General features: G+C 42.8%; 3 protein-coding genes and 1 long non-coding RNA gene across 5 annotated transcripts in view; 3 read left to right on the top strand and 1 right to left on the bottom strand.

Moving 5' to 3' along the window:
• Positions 1–537: 537 nt before the first annotated feature.
• LOC126982157 (uncharacterized) lies at positions 538–2,637 on the top strand. The gene is made up of 3 exons (XM_050834000.1): positions 538–1,281; positions 1,801–1,990; positions 2,202–2,637. Exons 1-3 carry the CDS (start codon positions 1,095–1,097, stop codon positions 2,581–2,583), a joined length of 759 nt encoding a protein of 252 aa, XP_050689957.1. The 5' UTR covers positions 538–1,094; the 3' UTR covers positions 2,584–2,637.
• Positions 2,638–4,186: 1,549 nt separating this feature from the next.
• LOC126982158 (mitochondrial import inner membrane translocase subunit Tim10-like) lies at positions 4,187–6,261 on the top strand. Its single transcript, XM_050834001.1, has 3 exons — positions 4,187–4,335; positions 4,932–5,122; positions 6,069–6,261. The coding sequence occupies exons 2-3, from the start codon at positions 4,950–4,952 to the stop codon at positions 6,184–6,186; spliced, it is 291 nt and encodes a 96-aa protein (XP_050689958.1). The 5' UTR covers positions 4,187–4,335; positions 4,932–4,949; the 3' UTR covers positions 6,187–6,261.
• LOC126982160 (uncharacterized) lies at positions 6,187–8,631 on the bottom strand. The gene is made up of 2 exons (XR_007734692.1): positions 7,359–8,631; positions 6,187–7,114 (listed from the first exon to the last, which is right to left on the bottom strand). It is a non-coding gene; the product is annotated as an uncharacterized LOC126982160 (long non-coding RNA).
• A 6,470-nt stretch (positions 8,632–15,101) lies between these two features.
• The window catches only part of LOC126982152 (protein kinase C-binding protein 1-like), a 48,034-nt gene continuing 44,775 nt past the window's right edge, over positions 15,102–18,360 (top strand). For both annotated transcript variants that reach the window (XM_050833998.1, XM_050833996.1), the window contains exon 1: positions 15,102–15,258. The gene's annotated coding sequence lies outside the window, so the exon portion shown is untranslated. The remainder of the gene's footprint in view (positions 15,259–18,360) is intronic.

Below are 18,360 nucleotides of genomic sequence, written 5' to 3'. Positions count from 1 at the left end.
TCAAATAAAGGAAGATGATGAAAAAGAAGAAATAAACTAAAACTCTCCTAAATGAAAGCTGGAAACAGAGAGAGAAAAATAACCAAAAACACAAAAGGAAGGAAGATTAAGGAGTGGTTACCTAAGAAGCGATATAAAGAGGAACAGCTCAAATAAAAGAAGATGAAGGAAAAGAAGAAATAAACTAAAACTCTCCTCACTGAAAGCTGGAGACAGAGAGGGAAAAATAACCAAAGACACAAAAGGAAGGAAGATTAAGGAGTGGTTACCTAAGAAGCGATATAAAGAGGAACAGCTCAAATAAAAGGAGATGAAGAAAAAGAAGAAATAAACTAAAACTCTCCTAAATGAAAGCTGGAAACAGAGAGAGAAAAATAACCAAAAACACAAAAGGAAGGAAGATTAAGGAGTGGTTACCTAAGAAGTGATACAAAGAGGAACAGCTCAAATAAAGGAAGATGATGTAAAAGAAGAAATAAACTAAAACTCTCCTAAATGAAAGCTGGAAACAGAGAGAGAAGAATAACCAAAGGCGAGAAAGGAAAATTAAGGAATGGTTACCTAAAAGAAGCGATACAAAGAAGAACAACTCAAATAAAAGAAGAAGAAGAAGAAGAAGAAGGTCACAGCTCCCAGTCCCAAGACCCACACCAGGACCAAGCCTAAAGTAAACAAGAAAACTACACGTGTTATTGAAAAGTTAGCAGGAGAGAGGGTCAAGAGGAACTAACCAGCCCCACAAAGCACTGGAGAAGAAGAGGAAAGATTAAGAAGAGAACCCATCAAGCTAAATAAGGCAATACAGATCAAAAGAAGGAGAAGAAAACTTGACCTGGGGAGGATTCAACAGTTCAATACAACTCCATGGCCTAACCAGACCCTTGAAACAGTGAAGAAGGGGAACAGAAGAGAGGAGGAGGACCCACGAGGCGTTAGAAAGCAATAAAGCTCCACAGATAAAAGAAGAAGACTTTACCAGGGAAGGTTAACACAACTAACACAACCCTATGGCCTAACCAGCTCCCAAAAACACTGAAGAAAAAGATTAACACAGCAGATACCACACTCCACCTTCCTCATACCTAACTAACACTATGGAGGACGAGGTGCCATTGGTAAGCCATAATGGGGAACACAGCCTGGAGAGAAAGATTAAAAGACGCAAGCCTGGCATTGTGTACCTGTCCTCCATCCCGCCCAACATGAATGTGGCCAAGATCAGGGAGTACTTCAACAGGTTCGGCGCCTTGGATAGGGTATTCCTACAGGCTGCGGACAAGGGTGAGCACATGAATACCTATAAAAAAATAATAAATAGGCAGTGTTTTCTTGTTAGCCAGCGATCAGTTCCAGTAATTAACCTAACCTCCTCAGTCTTGGCAAAACTCTAGAATTACACCCAGTTCAAGATGACAAAGCCGGCAATCACTGAACCTTTATCTTGCCTGCGATTTTGTACCTCATTTCTGTCGCATATGTCTACTTTTCGAAACTGTAAATTGATCGTGTTTTCTTGTTAGGCAGTATTACCTTTGCCTTAAACATTAACCCGGTAACTGCAGGGATCATATTTTTTAAAGGCCCCTCTAAGCAAGAAAAATGAGAAAAAATCATCACTCACTCAAACCATTTCATAATATATATCAATGCATTTGTTATCAGTTTATGCATCATCTATTTTGGGGGCTTTATATCATGGCAAAAATTTGGCCCGTCGCTGGTACACGGTAAAGCCACAAATTTGGCCCGTCGCTGCTACTGGGTTAAAGAACAATAACTAATCACAACTATATTTTCCAGATGACTCCAACAGCAAGGGTCCCAAGGGCAAGAAATTCAAGAAGAACCTGCACTTCACGGAGGGGTGGCTGGAGTTCAAGAGTAAGAGGAAGGCCAAGCAGGTCCATCTCTACCTCAACAGCCAGCCCGTCGGAGGGAAGAAGAAGAACCGTTACTACGATATGCTCTGGAACATCAAGTATCTGCCCAGGTGAGGAGGTCAAGGGGTCAAGTCAGGTCATCATATATTGGGTGTCACTTTTTATTTATTTTATTTTTTTATATAGGAAAGGGGCAGTGATTAGCAGGCTTTAATATCTCTATCTGTCCATCTCTATCTCTCTATTGCATATTATGGTTTCTTGTTCTTCCTCTCTCTCGCCCTCTTCCTTCACCCACTGAAGAAGTCACTCTCACATCAGGTTCAAGTGGGCGTACCTCAAGCAGCGACTGGAGTACGAGAGGGAGGTGATGAAGCAGCGCATGGGAGCGGAGATCTCGCAGGTCAGGAAGGAAACCGACCACTTCATCAAACTCGCAGAGGTCAGCAAGAAGAAGAAGAGGAAGGAGAAGAAGAACATGGAAGGAGAGACAACAGAGGTAGCGAAGACGGAGGATAAGGATAACGTCTTCATCTTCAAGCAAAGGGAAACGGAGGAGGAGAAACTGAGTAAAAAGGAAGAGAGGAAGAGGAAGAATGAGCTGTTCAAGAAGAGAATAGCGGAGAAGAAGAAGAAGAAGCAGAAGAGGAAAGTGGATAAGCCGGAGGACTTCTTGGGGTCCGTCTTCGTGGGGGCAGCATAGATAAGTTAGAGATGGCTTGTATGTCTTGCGTAATAAAGTGAGAAGCGATGAGAATGTATATTATGAACCCTTGATAGCTCCGAGCCTCAAAATGAATGCCTTTACAGATGACAGTGATGATGTAAGGTAATTTTAGTAGAGTAAAAATAAAATTGGCTGTAGTTGAGGTCAAATGAGCTATCTTCAGTCATACCAGCCTGAGAAATTCCATGCTAAAAATAATGGGATTGATTCTTGATTAAAAGAATAATAATACAAACACTACTAATAATAATAATGATAAATGAATAATTAAAGCATGAAAACTACTTATACCCAAAGATTTATAGCTATAACCACTACATCATCAGTTAAATCCAGTTCCCATCAGCAGATTTATTACTTATGTCATAATGAATAGCAGACATCTGACATTACATATAGTAAAGCAAATTGCATATAAAAAGACTTAACAGCGAGTTGATTAGAGGAATGGGGCGGGAAAGATAAAAGTAACATATGATAGATATATGGAAAAGGCTGAAAAAGAAGAATAGAAGGATAAGAAGGAAAAAGAAGAAAACCGTCCCCTCTCCAAGACGGTCCAAGGCGCAGCAGACGACGCGGCTGTTCACGTGTGTGTCGGCCCCTTGCATTTTATCCTTTTTCCTTCCCCTCGTGCCCATGGTCCTCAGGCAGCCTCCATGTTGAAGAGCAAGGTGGCCAAGATCCTCGTGGGCTGGTAAGGATAATAAGAGGGACATAAAACAAGCTCAGGGGTGTGAAATAAGGACCAACAAGCCGGTCTCTGGGGTTTACGACAAGTTCACTACCTGTAGGCCGGTGGTGGTGGTTAAGGATTGTCTGTATTTACGTTATTTACATTGTTATTTGGTCTCTGTCTGTGTTATTTTTGTTTCTGGTTTAAAGGTGTTGTATGTCAGTGGTTACGGGTACATTAAAAGACAGAGGGAATGTATAAGAAAGTAATGATGAAAATTGATTGTTTTTTTGTATATTATCCGCTTTGATATTTATTATTTGTATTTTTGTTTATTTTATCTTTTTTATTTGTTTATTTAATTTCTTCAGATTCATAGATTAGTAATTTTCTGGAGTGTAATTACTGGATATTAGGGTTTCTTGTTTTCTCTCTCTCTCTCTCTCTCTCTCTCTCTCTCTCTCTGATTGGTTTCTTTCTTTATTTCATTGTTATTTGATCTCTGTGTTAATTCTGCTTGTGGTAAAAATTTGTACTATCATTTCTTACTAAATCAACCAATTCCTCTTCTGTTGTCATATATATCTGTATTCTATTAATATTATAACCTCTCAGAAGTCAATAGGATAGAGTGCAGTTATTATTAGTTTCCGGAAATTAAAGATAACCTCTAAATATTGATGTATAAAGCTTATGAGCCCAGTCTAGCACGTTGTATTATGGCAAAAACGGGTTAGGTTAGGTTAGGTATATTTATTGTATTTTGTTTATTTGTTTCTTATCTATAGTATATACCCCAAACTTCACCTATACTCTTAGCATAGCTTCCTCCCCGCCCTCACCACCTCCGCCACTCCCCAGGTCCGTGGTCATCAGTGTTGGCATCGGCGGCTTCGTGTTCACCAGGCAGGCGGTGGAGCAGCAGCGGCGGGAGTCCATGAAAGTCCGCGAGCGCATCAGGAACGCCAACACCGGGGACTACGAACCAAAGCGGACTTTCACTGGATAGACGGACCATAGCGGACTGACCGAGTGTTTGTTTGTTTGTTTGGGTGAGTCCTGGTTTGTGTTGGTTGGTTAATTTGGTTGTTGTTAGTTTATTCATTTATTTATTGGTTATTTTATCCCATTTTCTTCTTTTTCTTCTTGTCTAACAGCCTTGTCTTCCATTACTATAAAATATGTTCATTCTTTCTTACTTAACCCATCCGCTGCGATTGGCATGGATTTTGCCTTCACTGGTAGCCTGGGAACATACACTCCCAGGTCTTTCTCTGCCTCTGTGGTGGATAGCAGAGTGTTTCCCATGTGATATTGGTGTGCTGGATATCCCTTCACTGGTAACCTGGTAACATACACTCCCAGGTCTTTCTCTGCCTCTGTGCTGGATAGTGGAGTGTTTCCCATGTGGTATTGGTATGCTGGATATCCCCTCCCAAGGTGCAGGACTTTACATTTTTCTTCATTGAATTGTAGCAGCCACTTTTTGTTCCACCCCTTTAGCTTGGTGATGTCTTCTGGTAGGAAATCCGCAGTTAAGGGTGTAATTCATTCTCTATTCCTTACTTTCTTCACTCTTTCTCGACATGCCAAATCATTCTGTACATCAAGGTACGAGAGATATTGACATCCTTTCCACCTTCAACAGCAACACCAACTCGGCACAATGGCAGCCCTTCCGTCCCTCAACGATGACCAGATGAAGTTGGTGCAGGACCTGGAGATAGAGATGCTGTCAGACATGTACACCAGGATGACCAACGCCTGCCACACCAAATGCATACCCACCAAGTACAAGGATGCGGAGGTTGGGAAGGGGGAGGCCGTCTGTATAGATAGGTGAGCGTGTGTCTGTGTGATGTGTATAGATAAACGGGAAATGGGTTGGTAATGTGTATAAATAGATAGATAAGTGTATGTGTGTGTATATATATCATTATTATTGTTGTTATTATTTTTATTATTGAGATCTGTGAATGGGCCTTAACTGTGTAGCAGCGACGGGCCAAATTTGTGGCTTTACCATGTAGCAGCGACAGACCAAATTTGTGCCATGATATAAACCCCCCAAAATAGATGATACATAAACTGATCACAAATGCTTTGATATATATTATGAAATGGTTTGTGTGAGTTATGATTTTTTCTCATTTTTCTCGCTTAGAGGGACCATTAAGAAACATGATCCCCGCTGCTACCAGGTTAAGGGAAAATCAAGAGTGTGTTAGGATGTATTCTTAATCATTTTCATCTTTCACAACACCTGTTTCCCAAGGCCACAAAGGAAATAGTCAGATTCTTATTAGCATTTTTCACATTCATGGTTCAGAGAAAGTCTTGTCAAACCATCACTATAGTCCAACCAAATTGTCGAGTCTGTTTGGGCGTTCCTGAGGGGGGCGAGGGGGCTGTTTGCCCCAAAGTGAGGGGGGCCCCAAAATGTGAAATTTAACCATTGCTGCTATGGCTGCTATTGCTGCTTTGGCTCATTGTGCTTGCCTCTCACCCCATAAGAGGGGCCCCAAATGGGAATGAGCCCCAGACCAAAATGTCTTGCTCTACAGTCCCAACACCTATCTCCTCCTCTCATATGTAATGTAAAGGTAACATATGATAGGAAAAAATAGGTGTTGGGACTGTGTGGCAGAGCAGACGGGAGAAATGGACCCTCGGGAGACTACGCCCAAACAGACTCGACAATTTGGTTTCACTATAGGCTCATAACACTTACCATGAATTGTGGAAGCCAAAAAATACCCACCTAAGAGTGTTGTTATCCTTTTAGATGTGTCGCCAAGTACTGGGAGATCCATGAACGTGTGGGGAAGAAGCTGCAGAAGATGTCCTCGGCGGATGAAGAGGCGCTAAAGAAGATTGCAGCCGAGCAGGAACAAGTGCAGTAAAGTAATGTAGATGAGTTGCAAAAGCTTAAGATGTACACAAGTTAGATAGGAGAGTTTATAAAGAGTAACAATGAGTGACTGGTGTTTCTACGGGTCTCACGCCTGATATACTAAACATCATATTAGCTTTCAATACTACTGTGGCTGAATTTGTCTTTTCTAACCCGTTTTTCAAGGCTTGGTCAGTTAGTTTTGTTGAGCTTTATATATAACTTCTTCCGACTGACTTTGTAATATGTCAACTCCATGAAAATCCAACGCTTCTAACTAACTCTGTCCTTAAAAATGGAAGTAAAAAAGTCAAACTAGCCACAGAAGTCAACCCTTTCCATCCGTGACGCAGACGTCGGCGTCACAGTATGGAAAGGGTCAAGAGGAAATGGAAGAGGATTAATCCTCTTCTAAACCTCTCAATCCTCCTCTAAATTCCTCTTAAGAGGTTTAGAAGAGGATTAAGAGGTTTAGAAGAGGACTAACCCTTTCCATACGGTGACGCCTTCGGACGCCGATGTTAGCATCACCGGAGTGAAGGGGTTAATGAATACTAATGCAATATTTGAAATATCTTGCGGTAAAGTCTTGCCTGAGAAAAGGGTGACCGAGATAAATATTTTTTTTAGATTTGTGAAGCTCAATAGAACAATGGAAAGGATACCATAGTGCAGCCTAGAAAGGCGTGTGTTTAAAACGTGTATATAGTGGTTGATTACGTTACTGTGTGTCATGAGATAAGAATGAGTGGAAAATTAGAGATGTATTTGATCAATTCTTTGTTTTGCTTTGGTTTAGGAAGAAAGATTTATGTAGAACTCTCACTACCAGCTCTTTGTTGATTCCTTCCTTGTGGCATATGCTTGTAAGGATGATAGTTGAGTGCATTGCTATCATATAAAAAGAACAAGCTAGATGGTTCAGTATTTAACTAAGCCTTCTGTTTTCAAACAGGCTAAAAGTTTCCTTCAGATACTGCCAGAAAAACATTTTTGTGATAGAAAAATCTAAGAAATATGCAGGATACAACACATTTCGAGCTACAGATATGTGTATTGTAATATTTATGACACGTTTATGTAACTTAGATATCATTTATTGAAGGTCAATCTCTCGCTGATATAGCCGCACTAGGCGACGCACTCAGAATCTCAGTCCCGCAGCTTACGGGTTAATAAGACAGTTTAGAAAGAAAGTTTTACATAGAACTGCCATTAATTACTAGCTGGTTGTTGATTCCTTCCTTGTGGCATATGCTTGTAAGGATGATAATTGAGTGCATTGCTGTCATAAAGAGAGAACAAGCTCCATGGTTCAGTATTTAATAAGACAGTTTAGAAAGAAAGTTTTACATAGAACTGCCATGAATTACTAGCTGGTTGTTGATTCCTTCCTTGTGGCATATGCTGGTAATAACAATATTTGAATGCATTGCTATTATAAAAAGAACAAGCTAGATGGTTCAGTATTTAATAAGACAGTCTATGAAGGAAATTGTATATAGAACTGCCATTAATTACTAGCTGGTTGTTGATTCCTTCCTTGTGACATATGCTTGTAAGGGTGATAGTTGAATGCATTGCTATTATAAAAAGAACAAGTTAGATGGCCCAGTATTTAATAAGACAGTTTAGAAAGAAAGTTTTACAAAGAACTGCCATTAATTACTAGCTGTTTAATAAGTCTTTCTTCCTTCCTTGTGGCATATGTTGGTAAGGAAGATATTGGAATGCACTAGAAAGAGAACAAAAATGATAAAATAATAAGAAAATGAGAATAATAAAAGAACTGATAAAAAATAATGGAAATAAATACTACATACTCAAATAAAAGAGAACAATACTAATAAAATGCTAATAATTGGTCCAGTCATTAGTAAGGGCATCATCATCTCTCTTAATTGAATTGCACACAAGATTGAAAGTATTGTTCAGGATGGTTTGAATGGGTCCGTGAGTGATCAGTCTTTGTTGAGTATTCCATTAGTCAAGGCAATGTCCATCTCACCCCTTGTTGAGCACTCCTGTAAGAGGTCGGTGCTGGCGTGTGTAGCGTTGGTGTGTGTCCCATTGACGTGTGTACAGTTCCCAGTGATTGTCAGTGATGGAGACGACTGCTGATTAAAAGGTTTGTTATATGTGGCCTGTACTTCCCTTTCTTCGGTGATTTGTGGTGAATTTTGTGTTGCATAGAAAGAGAAGATTGGGTTACAAGATATAGCTGTATCTGGAAAGGGAATTTTTATCTATCTGTCTATATATCTGACGCCATTCTCCCTCTCTGGAACTTCCCTCCAGGGGGTGGCCGCAGCAGAAGTGTCTCCATCTCTCCCTGTTCTGTCACTCCCTCTCAGCACATTCGATCCTGCTACTTCCAACTCTTTCGCTTCAATACTCACTCACCCTGTTGGTCCACTTCACAGGCGATCTTCCCCTGACATCCCCTCCCTCAGTCCTTCCCTCCGCCGCAGAAGTGTCTCCATCTCTCCCTGTTCTGGCACTCCCTCTCAGCACATTCAATCCTGCTACTCCCAACTCTCTTGCTCCAATACTCACTCACCCTGTTGGTCCACTTCACAGGCGATCTTCCCCTGACATCCCCTCCCTCAGTCCTTCCCTCCATGGCAGAAGTGTCTCCATCTCTCCCTGTTCTGGCACTCCCTCTCAGCACATTCAATCCTACTACTTCCAACTCTCTCACTCCAATACTCACTCACCCTGTTGGTCCACTTCACAGGCGATCTTCCCCTGACATCCCCTCCCTCAGTCCTTCCCTCCGCCGCAGAAGTGTCTCCATCTCTCCCTGTTCTGGCACTCCCTCTCAGCACATTCAATCCTACTACTTCCAACTCTCTTGCTCCAATACTCACTCACCCTGTTGGTCCACTTCACAGGTGATCTTCCCCTGACATCCCCTCCCTCAGTCCTTCCCTCTGCAGCAGAAGTGTCTCCATCTCCCTGTTCTGTCACTCCCTCCCAGCACACTCAACCCTGCTACTCCCAACTCTCTTGCTCCAATACTCACTCACCCTGTTGGTCCACTTCACAGGCGATCTTCCCCTGACATCCCCTCCCTCAGTCCTTCCCTCTGTGGCAGAAGTGTCTCTATCTCTCCCTGTTCTGGCACTCCCTCTCAGCACATTCAATCCTGCTACTTCCAACTCTCTCACTCCAATACTCACTCACACTATTGGTCCACTTCACAGGCAGTCCTCCCCTGACACCTCCTCCCTCAATCCATCCCTCATACACTCTCATCGCAAATTCCTTCTCCCCCATTCTCATCACATGTCCAAACCATCTCACTGCACCACGCATCACCCACTCCACAGTCCACTCCTTTCCCCGTCACACCCATACCAAGCCACTCATACACGCTTTCATTACTTCCTCCATCACATCCTGACACACCACATGCACCTCTTATATAACTCATTTTTAGGAATCAAAACTAATTGTGAGAGAGAGAGAACAAGCTTAGTTCTAAAATATAGTTATGTAAAAGGACTTTCTAGGCATTGGTTTTATTCTTTAGTTGTTTATTCAGTACTCTAAATATGAGCATTATAAATCATTAACCTGGTAGCAGCGATGGGCCAAATTTGTGGCTCTACCGTGTACCAGCAACCGGCCAAATTTTGCCATGATATAAACCCCAAAAAATAGATGATGCATAAACGGATCACAAATGCGTTGATATACATTATGAAATGGTTTGTGTAAGTGATGATTTTTTCTCATTTTTCTCGCTTAGAGGGACCATTAAGAAACATGATCCCCGCAGCTACTGGGTTAATACATGTACCACCCATAGGCTTAGATTTTAGCCAAGAAAACTTATATAGTACTCATAATCCATCACTCAAACAACTTTAACCTTTATTCATTATTTCTCTATTTTTCCACATCGAGAGTCAGGAAGCAAGGCTCGTTAATATTCCCCAGCCCGGCCCAGTGTTTCCGCCCCCTAATAAAGTTCGGCTGCTGGCCATTACACAGCTGGGTGGAGTCAGCTGTGTTATGTTATGTTGCTATCTTGTTCAGCCAGTTAGATTTGTTGCTGTTTTATTTAGTTCTGTTTTAATATTGTGTTTATTATCTCATTCATTCACTTATTGTTTCCTTGTTTAACTCATTCTTCTTTCTTATATATATTGTTTCTTGTTTATTTCTTATTATTATGTTATTCCTTATTCTTTTTCAATCCTTCTTTCTTATTTCTCTCTTGTAAAACGTCTCAGATTTTTGTTCTAATATTTTTTTACTTATTCAATTCAGGTATAATATTATGTTTTCTCTCATTCATCCAGTTATTTTGATTATTGTTGAGTCATACAGCACATTAGTTTAGTTTATTTAGGTCATTTATATCATTTTTCTTATTTACTTGTCATTATAGTTTCATTTTCTTTAGTTCTTGTTATGTATTCTAATTACCTTCATTCAATTATCATCTTTATTATTCTTGGGTCATTCAGCACATTAGTCTAATTTTACTCAGGTCTTCTATATCATTTTTCTTGTTTAGTTGACATTATAGTTTAATTTTCTTCATCTCCTGTTATGTCTTCTAAATTTCTTCATTCAGTTTATCATCTTTATTATTCTTGGGTCATTCAGCACATTAGTCTAATTTTACTCAGGTCATCTATATCATTTTTCTTATTTATTTGTCATTTCAGCTTCATTTTACTCATCTCCTGTTATGTCTTCTAAATTTCTTCATTCATTTTATCATCCATATTAATCTTGGGTCATTCAGTTCATTAGCTTCATTTTATTCACCTCGTTTATTTCATTTTTTTTCCTATTTAGTTTTCATTAGGCCTATAGTTTCCTTTTCTTCAGTTCTTGTTATGTCTTCAAATTTTCTTCATTCAATTTATCATCCTTATTATTCAGCACATTGGTTTCACTAGTCTCAAGGGAATTCATTTATATTTATTTATTTTCTCTAAGTTATTGAAGCCAGATAGTTAACTTTCTTCTTTCCTTCCTTTCCTTACCTGTTTCATAGATAGAGATAGATAGATAGATAGAGCACAAATTATCTACTTCATTTATTGGTCATACTAAACATATATGAATGATAGGCTATATATATAAACCTGCCAACTTTATATCTATCTATCTATCTATATCAATGTCACTAATTCTCGTTCTTGCTAACTTCTCTCTCTCTCTCTCTCTCTCTCTCTCTCTCTCTCTCTCTCTCTCTCTCTCTCTCTCTCTCTCCATCATAACTCCCTTTCTCCCTAACGTCATTCTTTCCTTCCCTTTCTATATCCCGCTCCTCTCTCTCTCTCTCTCTCTCTCTCTCTCTCTCTCTCTCTCTCTCTCTCTAATTGCGTCATGGCTGCCCAGGTAAGGTCTCGGTGGGCGGGGCAAGGGGCGCTAGAGGTTAACATTCTCGTGGCCTTGAGCTCGGGAATTTCTGTAGGCGAAGTGCGCTCAGTGTCTCGCTAGAACAATCTCTCTCTCTCTCTCTCTCTCTCTCTCTCTCTCTGGCAGATTTATCATTCCCTTTCTCTCTTCGCTATTTCCGCTGTCATATATTCATTTCACAAGTTCTTTTTCTTCTGCATCTCTCTCTCTCTCTCTCTCTCTCTCTCTCTCTCTCTCTCTCTCTCTCTCTCTCTCTCTCCGCTGTCATATATTCATTTCACAAGTTCGTTTTCTTCTGCGTTTCACCAGGTCTCGTAAAGGTCTCTCTCTCTCTCTCTCTCTCTCTCTCTCTCTCTCTCTCTCTCTCTCTCTCTCTCTCTCTCTCTCTCTCTCTCTCTCAGATCTATTTGTCAAACGCCCACTATACGTCAACTCAAGGTCACTTTTTGTTCTAATGTCTACGTTGAGAATTCAGTAACAATCAATTTACTGAGATAATGGCGATAATAAAAGAGAAATACTTAATAACAATGGATGACACATACACAAAGACATATATACCTCGCATGCATCACAAAACATGGATTTCCTATATTTCCCTCCTCTTTTCCTCCTTTCTTCCTCCACTTCGCCCCTTTCTGAGCCCCAAGAGGGAGGGACGAGGTAGAATCGCCCTCCATCTCCCTCCATTTTATTTTCGGCAGTCTCCCCTCTCTATAAACCTGTCCGGGTGATTGCTAAGGCATATCCACCCGGCCTTTGTGCGCGCCCTTCCGTGCGGGCGAGATGAAAGGGCTCTGGGCGTAGCTAAGGGCCCTTTCTCAGCCTTTTATTTGCTTGTTCTCATTTCTTCTTCCTGTTTATGTATGAAAACCACACCTCCCATTTTATTTTTGGGCCCGGGAGGAAAATAAGGGAGAATATACAAAGGGAGACGATGCAAAGGGCTCTGGGCGTAGCTAAGGGCCCTTTCTCAGCCTATATTTGCTTGTTTTCATGTCTTCTTCCTGATTATGTATGAAAACCACACCTCCCATTTTATTTTTGGGCCCGGGAGGAAGATAAGGGAGAATATACAAAGGGAGACGATGCAAATAAAGGGCTCTGGGCGTAGCTATTATAATATAAGGGCCCTTTCTGCCCTTTATTTGTTCTTATTTCTTTTTCTTCATCCATTAAATATGAAAAACACTCCCTCCCATTTTTTGGGCCAGGGAGGAAGATAAGGGAGAATATCTATACAAAGGGAGACGATGCAAATAAAGGGCTCTGGGCGTAGCTATTATAATATAAGGGGCCTTTCTGCACCCTTTTATTTGCTTGTTCTTATCTCTTCTTCCTATTAGTGTATGAAAACCACCTCATTTTATTTTTGGGCCAGGGAGGAAAATAAGGGAGAATTTACAAAGGGATCGAGATGATGCAAAGGGCTCTGGTGGTAGCATATAATGGGCCCTTTCTCGCCCTTTTATTTGTTTCTGCTCATTTCTTCCATGTTATTTTGAGGCCAGGAAGGAAAATAAGGGAGAACAGGGAGATCGAAGTGAAAGGGAGAGCTCAATCTTGGGTAGCTGGGCCTCTCCTTCCGTCCCTCTCTCCCTCGTAAAAGGTGTTATGAGCCACGCCTTCCAATCTCCTGTCTGTAAATACTCGAACCCAAAATAAGGGAGAATAACAAAACAGGGAGATTAAGATGAAGGAAGGGGCTTTGGAAGTAGCTCGATTCCTTCTCGCTCTCTCGCTCGGACCCAAAATAAGGGAGACTAACAATACAGGGAGATTAAGATGAAGAAAAGGGCTTTGGAAGTAGCTCCCTTATCTCCCTCCCTCGATCTCTCGCTTCGGTCCCTCGAGATCAAGGTGTAAAAGGGCTCAGGGGATTGCTAATGACCCTTCCCTCCCTTAATTCCTCACCCTCCCTCTCTCGTGTCCCTCATGCTGATACAGGAAAACGAGGGAGAATAACAGCTAGATTGCACAGGGAGATCGAGATGAAAGGGAGATCAGCTACACGTGGTTGCTATGGCCCTCCCTTAATTGATCCCTCCCTCGATCGAGCTTGTGTTATATGGTACAGAAAAATAAGGGAGAATAACGTTTAAACAGGGAGATCGAGTTGAAAAGGACTCTGGGGGTAGCTAATGGGCCTTCTCTCCCTTCCTCTCCCTCGATCGCCTGTGTTCCTCGTGGTAATAAAAATAAGGGAGACTATCGAGTTTAAACAGGGAGATCGAGTTGAAAATTAAAGGGGTCGATCTGTGGGCAGCTAATGGGCCTTCTCTCCCTCCCTCACCATCTCCCTCGCTTGTGTTCCTCATGGTAATAAAAATAATGGAGAATATATAACAGCCTACACAGGGAGATCGAGATGAAAGAAGGCTCAGGGGTTGGTTGCTAATGGTCGTTCTCTTCCTCCTCTCTTTCTCTCCCTCGTAAAAGGTGTTATGAGCCACGCCTTGTAGTGACTCGGCGAAGGGAGCAAAGGGAGAAGATAGGATCGAAGACTCATGATGGTGTGTCTAGAACGTGTTGGGGACAGGGAGATTAAGTGTGAACGGCCTCTGATCGGTCTCGTTCTCCCTTTCTTCTCCCTCTCAGATCGAAGCGGCCAGCATGACTTATAAGGCCTTGAGCTCGGATAATCGCCCTTATAGTTGCCAGGGAGAAGAATGGATGTCAGAACGTACATGCCTCTCGATCTCCCTCTCAGATCGAAGCAATGGACTTGTGAACAGCCGAATTAAGAATCTCCCTCTCTAGCTCGTTATTCTCTCCCTTTCAGATCGAAGCGGCCATGGAGCGAGGGTGATTACAAGGCCTAATTAATATATATCCCTTGTAAAGAGCTCTGATAGTCGCCCTTAGATCGAGAAGTATATTGAACGGCTGCAGGAATGGCTTTCTCGATCTCCCTTTCTCGTTCTCTCCCTCCCTCAAAAAGACCCCGGCCGGATAGTCTCCCTTATAGTCGCCAGGGAGAGAATTAAATGAACGTGTGAACGGCTGAATGTCTCCCTTTTCTCGTTCTCCCTCTTTCTCCAAGATCGAACCAACAAGGGTGAATATACAAGACCCCAAACCCCTTTTATAAGCGCCCTAAGAGAAGCCAGGGAGAGTATAATGAACGTCTGAACGGCCGAACGTCTCCCTCTCCCTCCCAGATTGAATTAAGTAGCCAACAAGGGTGATTATAAGACCCAAACCCCTTCGATAAACGCCCTCAGAGAAGCCAGGGAGAGTATAATGAACGTCTGAACGGCCGAACGTCTCCCTCTCCCTCCCAGATTAAATTAAGTAGCCAACAAGGGTGAATATAAGACCCAAACCCCTTCGATAAACGCCCTCAGAGAAGCCAGGGAGAGTATAATGAACGTCTGAACGGCCGAACGTCTCCCTCTCCCTTTCTCTCCCTGGCAGACAGAGATCGAAGCGGCCAGCGAGGGGCGTCAATAAAGCCTAATACCCCTCGAGAAACAGCCTGATAGCCGCCCTTAGAGACACAGGCCGGGGGTGCTAGGCAAGGAGGGCCGCGTCAGAGGTCTAGAGAAGAGGAAGAGGAGGAGGAGGAGGAGGAAGAAGAGGAGGAAGAGGAGGAAGAACGCTCTCAGAGACTCCCCCTCTCTCCCCAGTCCACAAGTGAAATCATGGCGGACGGGGCCGCGTCACACCTCGCCAGATAACTTACAGCTTCCCCCAGGTGCGTCAGCCACGAGGAAGGGACTCTAAGGGGAGGAAACCACAGGGGGAGACAACTGGGGAGAGGAGAGCCATGGGGAGAGGGGAGATAGAGGTGTTTCAAGCTCAGCGTCCACTCCTGTTCTTACGCCGCCATCACAAGCTTATATTAGTCTCCCCAGCCACATGGAAGGGACTCTAAGGGGAGGAAACCACAGGGGGAGACAACTGGGGAGAGGAGAGCCATGGGGAGAGGGGAGATAGAGGTGTTTCAAGCTCAGCGTCCACTCCTGTTCTTACGCCGCCATCACAAGCTTATATTAGTCTCCCCAGCCACATGGAAGGGACTCTAAGGGGAGGAAACCACAGGGGGAGACAACTGGGGAGAGGAGAGCCATGGGGAGAGGGGAGATAGAGGTGTTTCAAGCTCAGCGTCCACTCCTGTTCTTACGCCGCCATCACAAGCTTATATTAGTCTCCCCAGCCACATGGATGGGACTCTGAGGGGAGGAAACCACAGGGGGGAGACAACTGGGGAGATAAAACCCATGGGGAGAAAGGAAAAAGGTGTCTCAAGAGCTAGGCGTCCATCCCTTCTTCCTCGCCGTCAGCTCCCCGCCACAAGCTTTTTATTCTCCCCAGACACATGGAAGGGACTCTAAGGGGAGGAAACCACACGGGGGAGACAGCTGGGGAGATAAAACTCATGGGGAGAAAGGAAAAACGGTGTCTCAAGAGCTAGGCGTCCATCCCTTCCGCCCCGCCGTGACAATCTTTACCTGAGTCTCCCCTGCCTCCCCTGCTCCCCAGCCCCATGGAAACGGGTCTTGGGGGAGGAAACCACACGGGGGAGACAGCTGGGGAGATAAAACCCATGGGGAGAGGGGAGATTAAGGTGTTTCAAGCCTGGCGTCCGTTCCTTCTTCCTCCAGTTCCCACGCCGCCATCATAAGCTTATATTAGTCTCCCCGGGCACATGGAAGGGACTCTAAGGGGAGGAAACCACAGGGGGAGAGGGGAGAAAGGTGTTTTAAACTAGGCATCTATTCTTTTCCTCCCCTTCTCGCACTGTTTCCTCTCAGCCACACGCTTTCTAGTCTCCCCAGCTACAAAACGGGTCTAAGGGGAGGAAACCACAGGGGAGAGAAAACTACTGGGGAGAAAGGAAAAAAAGTCTCAGGTGTCCATCCCTCCCTCCCCATCTTCATTTCTCACCCCACTGCAAGCTTATAATAGCCTCCCCAGCCTCCCTGCTCTCCTGTCAGTCTCCCTGGAAAGTAAATCAAGGAAGAAAACCATGTGGGGAGATGCAGGAGAGCTGGCAAGGGGAGGAAAAATACCCTGTGTAGTGTCAAGCTCCCCAGTCCCTTACCCTCCCTTCAAAACCATAGTCTAAAGTCCCACAAGCTTGATCTTTAGTCTCCCCATGCCTCCCTGCCCTCCCCACTCCCTTGTCACTCTCCCCAGGGTGTAAATCAAGGGAGAAAACCATGTCACCCCATTGCTATCCTGAATATTAACATCCCCAGACACTTTTATCTCCCCTGCCCTGTGATCCTCCGTGTAGCCGTGGCAAGGTTATGTAAGGTGGGGAGAAGGGAGAACAGGGTGACATGCTCATAAGGGTGTTGACATTCTGTGTGAGGTGGCGTGGTGTTGATAATGGTGATAATTATTACATTTTAGTATTAGTATGGGAATTACAGCATAAATTCCTCATATTCAAGCAAAGATAAGATTACACAGTGCTGCAATATCATTCGATCTAACTTGCATATCGTTAGTGGGGTGGAAGCGTGTGTGTTAGGGTGACGGAGGTGTTTGAATGTCCGTTTTATTGTTATGGGAGAGGGAAAAAGTGTGAGGATGAGGAAAAGAAAGGGAAAGACTATTGAATTTGCTCTCTGTCTATCAGTTAAAACTCGTCACCCTTATTAAATAATTGCCTAAGTCACTTTTTAGCAATTTCCAGGTTTTTTTCTACATCAGTTTTTCAACATGTGACGCCAGTTTTTGGATACATATATACCATTTCGTACATAGGAGTGCATATATATATATAACTATATGACAATGATGATCTCTTTTTCAATTGTTAAGGAAGAAATAAGGCTGAAAACAATACAATTTTTTCATATATTCAAATTCCACATTACCAAACTGTCATATACACCAATTCGTCCATAGGTGTGTAGAAATATGTAACAGCGATCTCTGTTATGGAGGAAATAAAAGGATGATGGCACTGCAATAGATAGATAAGTGGCAATGATCTCTCTATTATGGAAGGAATGAGAAGATAGTACCACAATGGATAGCTAAGTGGTAATGATTTGTCTCTGTCAAGGAATAGAGTGCTGATGTGCCTCGTCAGTCACCAGGAAAGAACGCACAAAACACACAAGTAGGCAGAATAGCTGGAGATAAGCTGGTTAAGACATGAGGGCAGCAGTGTGTGTGTGTGTGTGTGTGTGTGTGTGTGTGTGTGTGTGTGTGTGTGTTTGACAAGGCACCCACAGCATAAGATCTTGCCCCTCTCAGGAACAGCATTGGTTTTCTTCTTTTTGTTTTTTGTTTTTTATAGGAAAGGAGGCAGGATAAAAAAAGAGAAAACATAATATACTGGGATGGCTGTTTTGCTATTTTGATTATTGTGAATTAGTTTTGTTTTTCTTTTGAGTTTTCTTGAGTATTTTTTAAAATTTTGCTAACCTTCTCATAACGTCACGGAAAGCTGCGATTGACACCTTAAATATGTGAATCGATGAGGATTAACTATAAACTAATATGCTTATAGCCCTTAGAACTACATCAATTGCCCCTTTGTCCCTTGCAGAAAGAACTGGCAGGCATTCTCTAAATATATAGACCAAAGGACTCACAATACACTATATAAGAAGGCTTCACAACACTATGAAAGAAGAATTACCGCACGCTTATGGCCCCTAGAAGCACCTGTCTGACACTTAATTCCCTTTGAGAGAGAACTGACAGGTGTCCCCTAAATGCAGGAAGACATAGGAAGGGTTCACTCTAGACCACCATTGCCGTTATGGGGTCGAGGGGGCAGGTTTTGGGTTGGATATTGTCAAACATATGAGGCTGAGTATGACAACCTGGCAAC

The sequence above is a fragment of the Eriocheir sinensis genome, chromosome 50 (genome assembly GCF_024679095.1).
Source record: "Eriocheir sinensis breed Jianghai 21 chromosome 50, ASM2467909v1, whole genome shotgun sequence".
Lineage (NCBI taxonomy): Eukaryota > Metazoa > Arthropoda > Malacostraca > Decapoda > Varunidae > Eriocheir > Eriocheir sinensis.
The sequence above is the reverse complement of the archived record's forward strand: the minus strand, read 5'-3'. Positions and strand labels throughout refer to the sequence as shown.

Coding starts and splice junctions, on each gene's coding strand:
- LOC126982157 (XM_050834000.1), top strand. CDS start 1,095: ATGGAGGACGAGGTGCCATTGGTAAGCCATAATGGGGAACACAGCCTG. Junction 1,282..1,800: donor CCTACAGGCTGCGGACAAGG/GTGAGCACATGA, acceptor TATATTTTCCAG/ATGACTCCAACAGCAAGGGT. Junction 1,991..2,201: donor AACATCAAGTATCTGCCCAG/GTGAGGAGGTCA, acceptor CTCTCACATCAG/GTTCAAGTGGGCGTACCTCA.
- LOC126982158 (XM_050834001.1), top strand. CDS start 4,950: ATGGCAGCCCTTCCGTCCCTCAACGATGACCAGATGAAGTTGGTGCAG. Junction 5,123..6,068: donor GAGGCCGTCTGTATAGATAG/GTGAGCGTGTGT, acceptor TTATCCTTTTAG/ATGTGTCGCCAAGTACTGGG.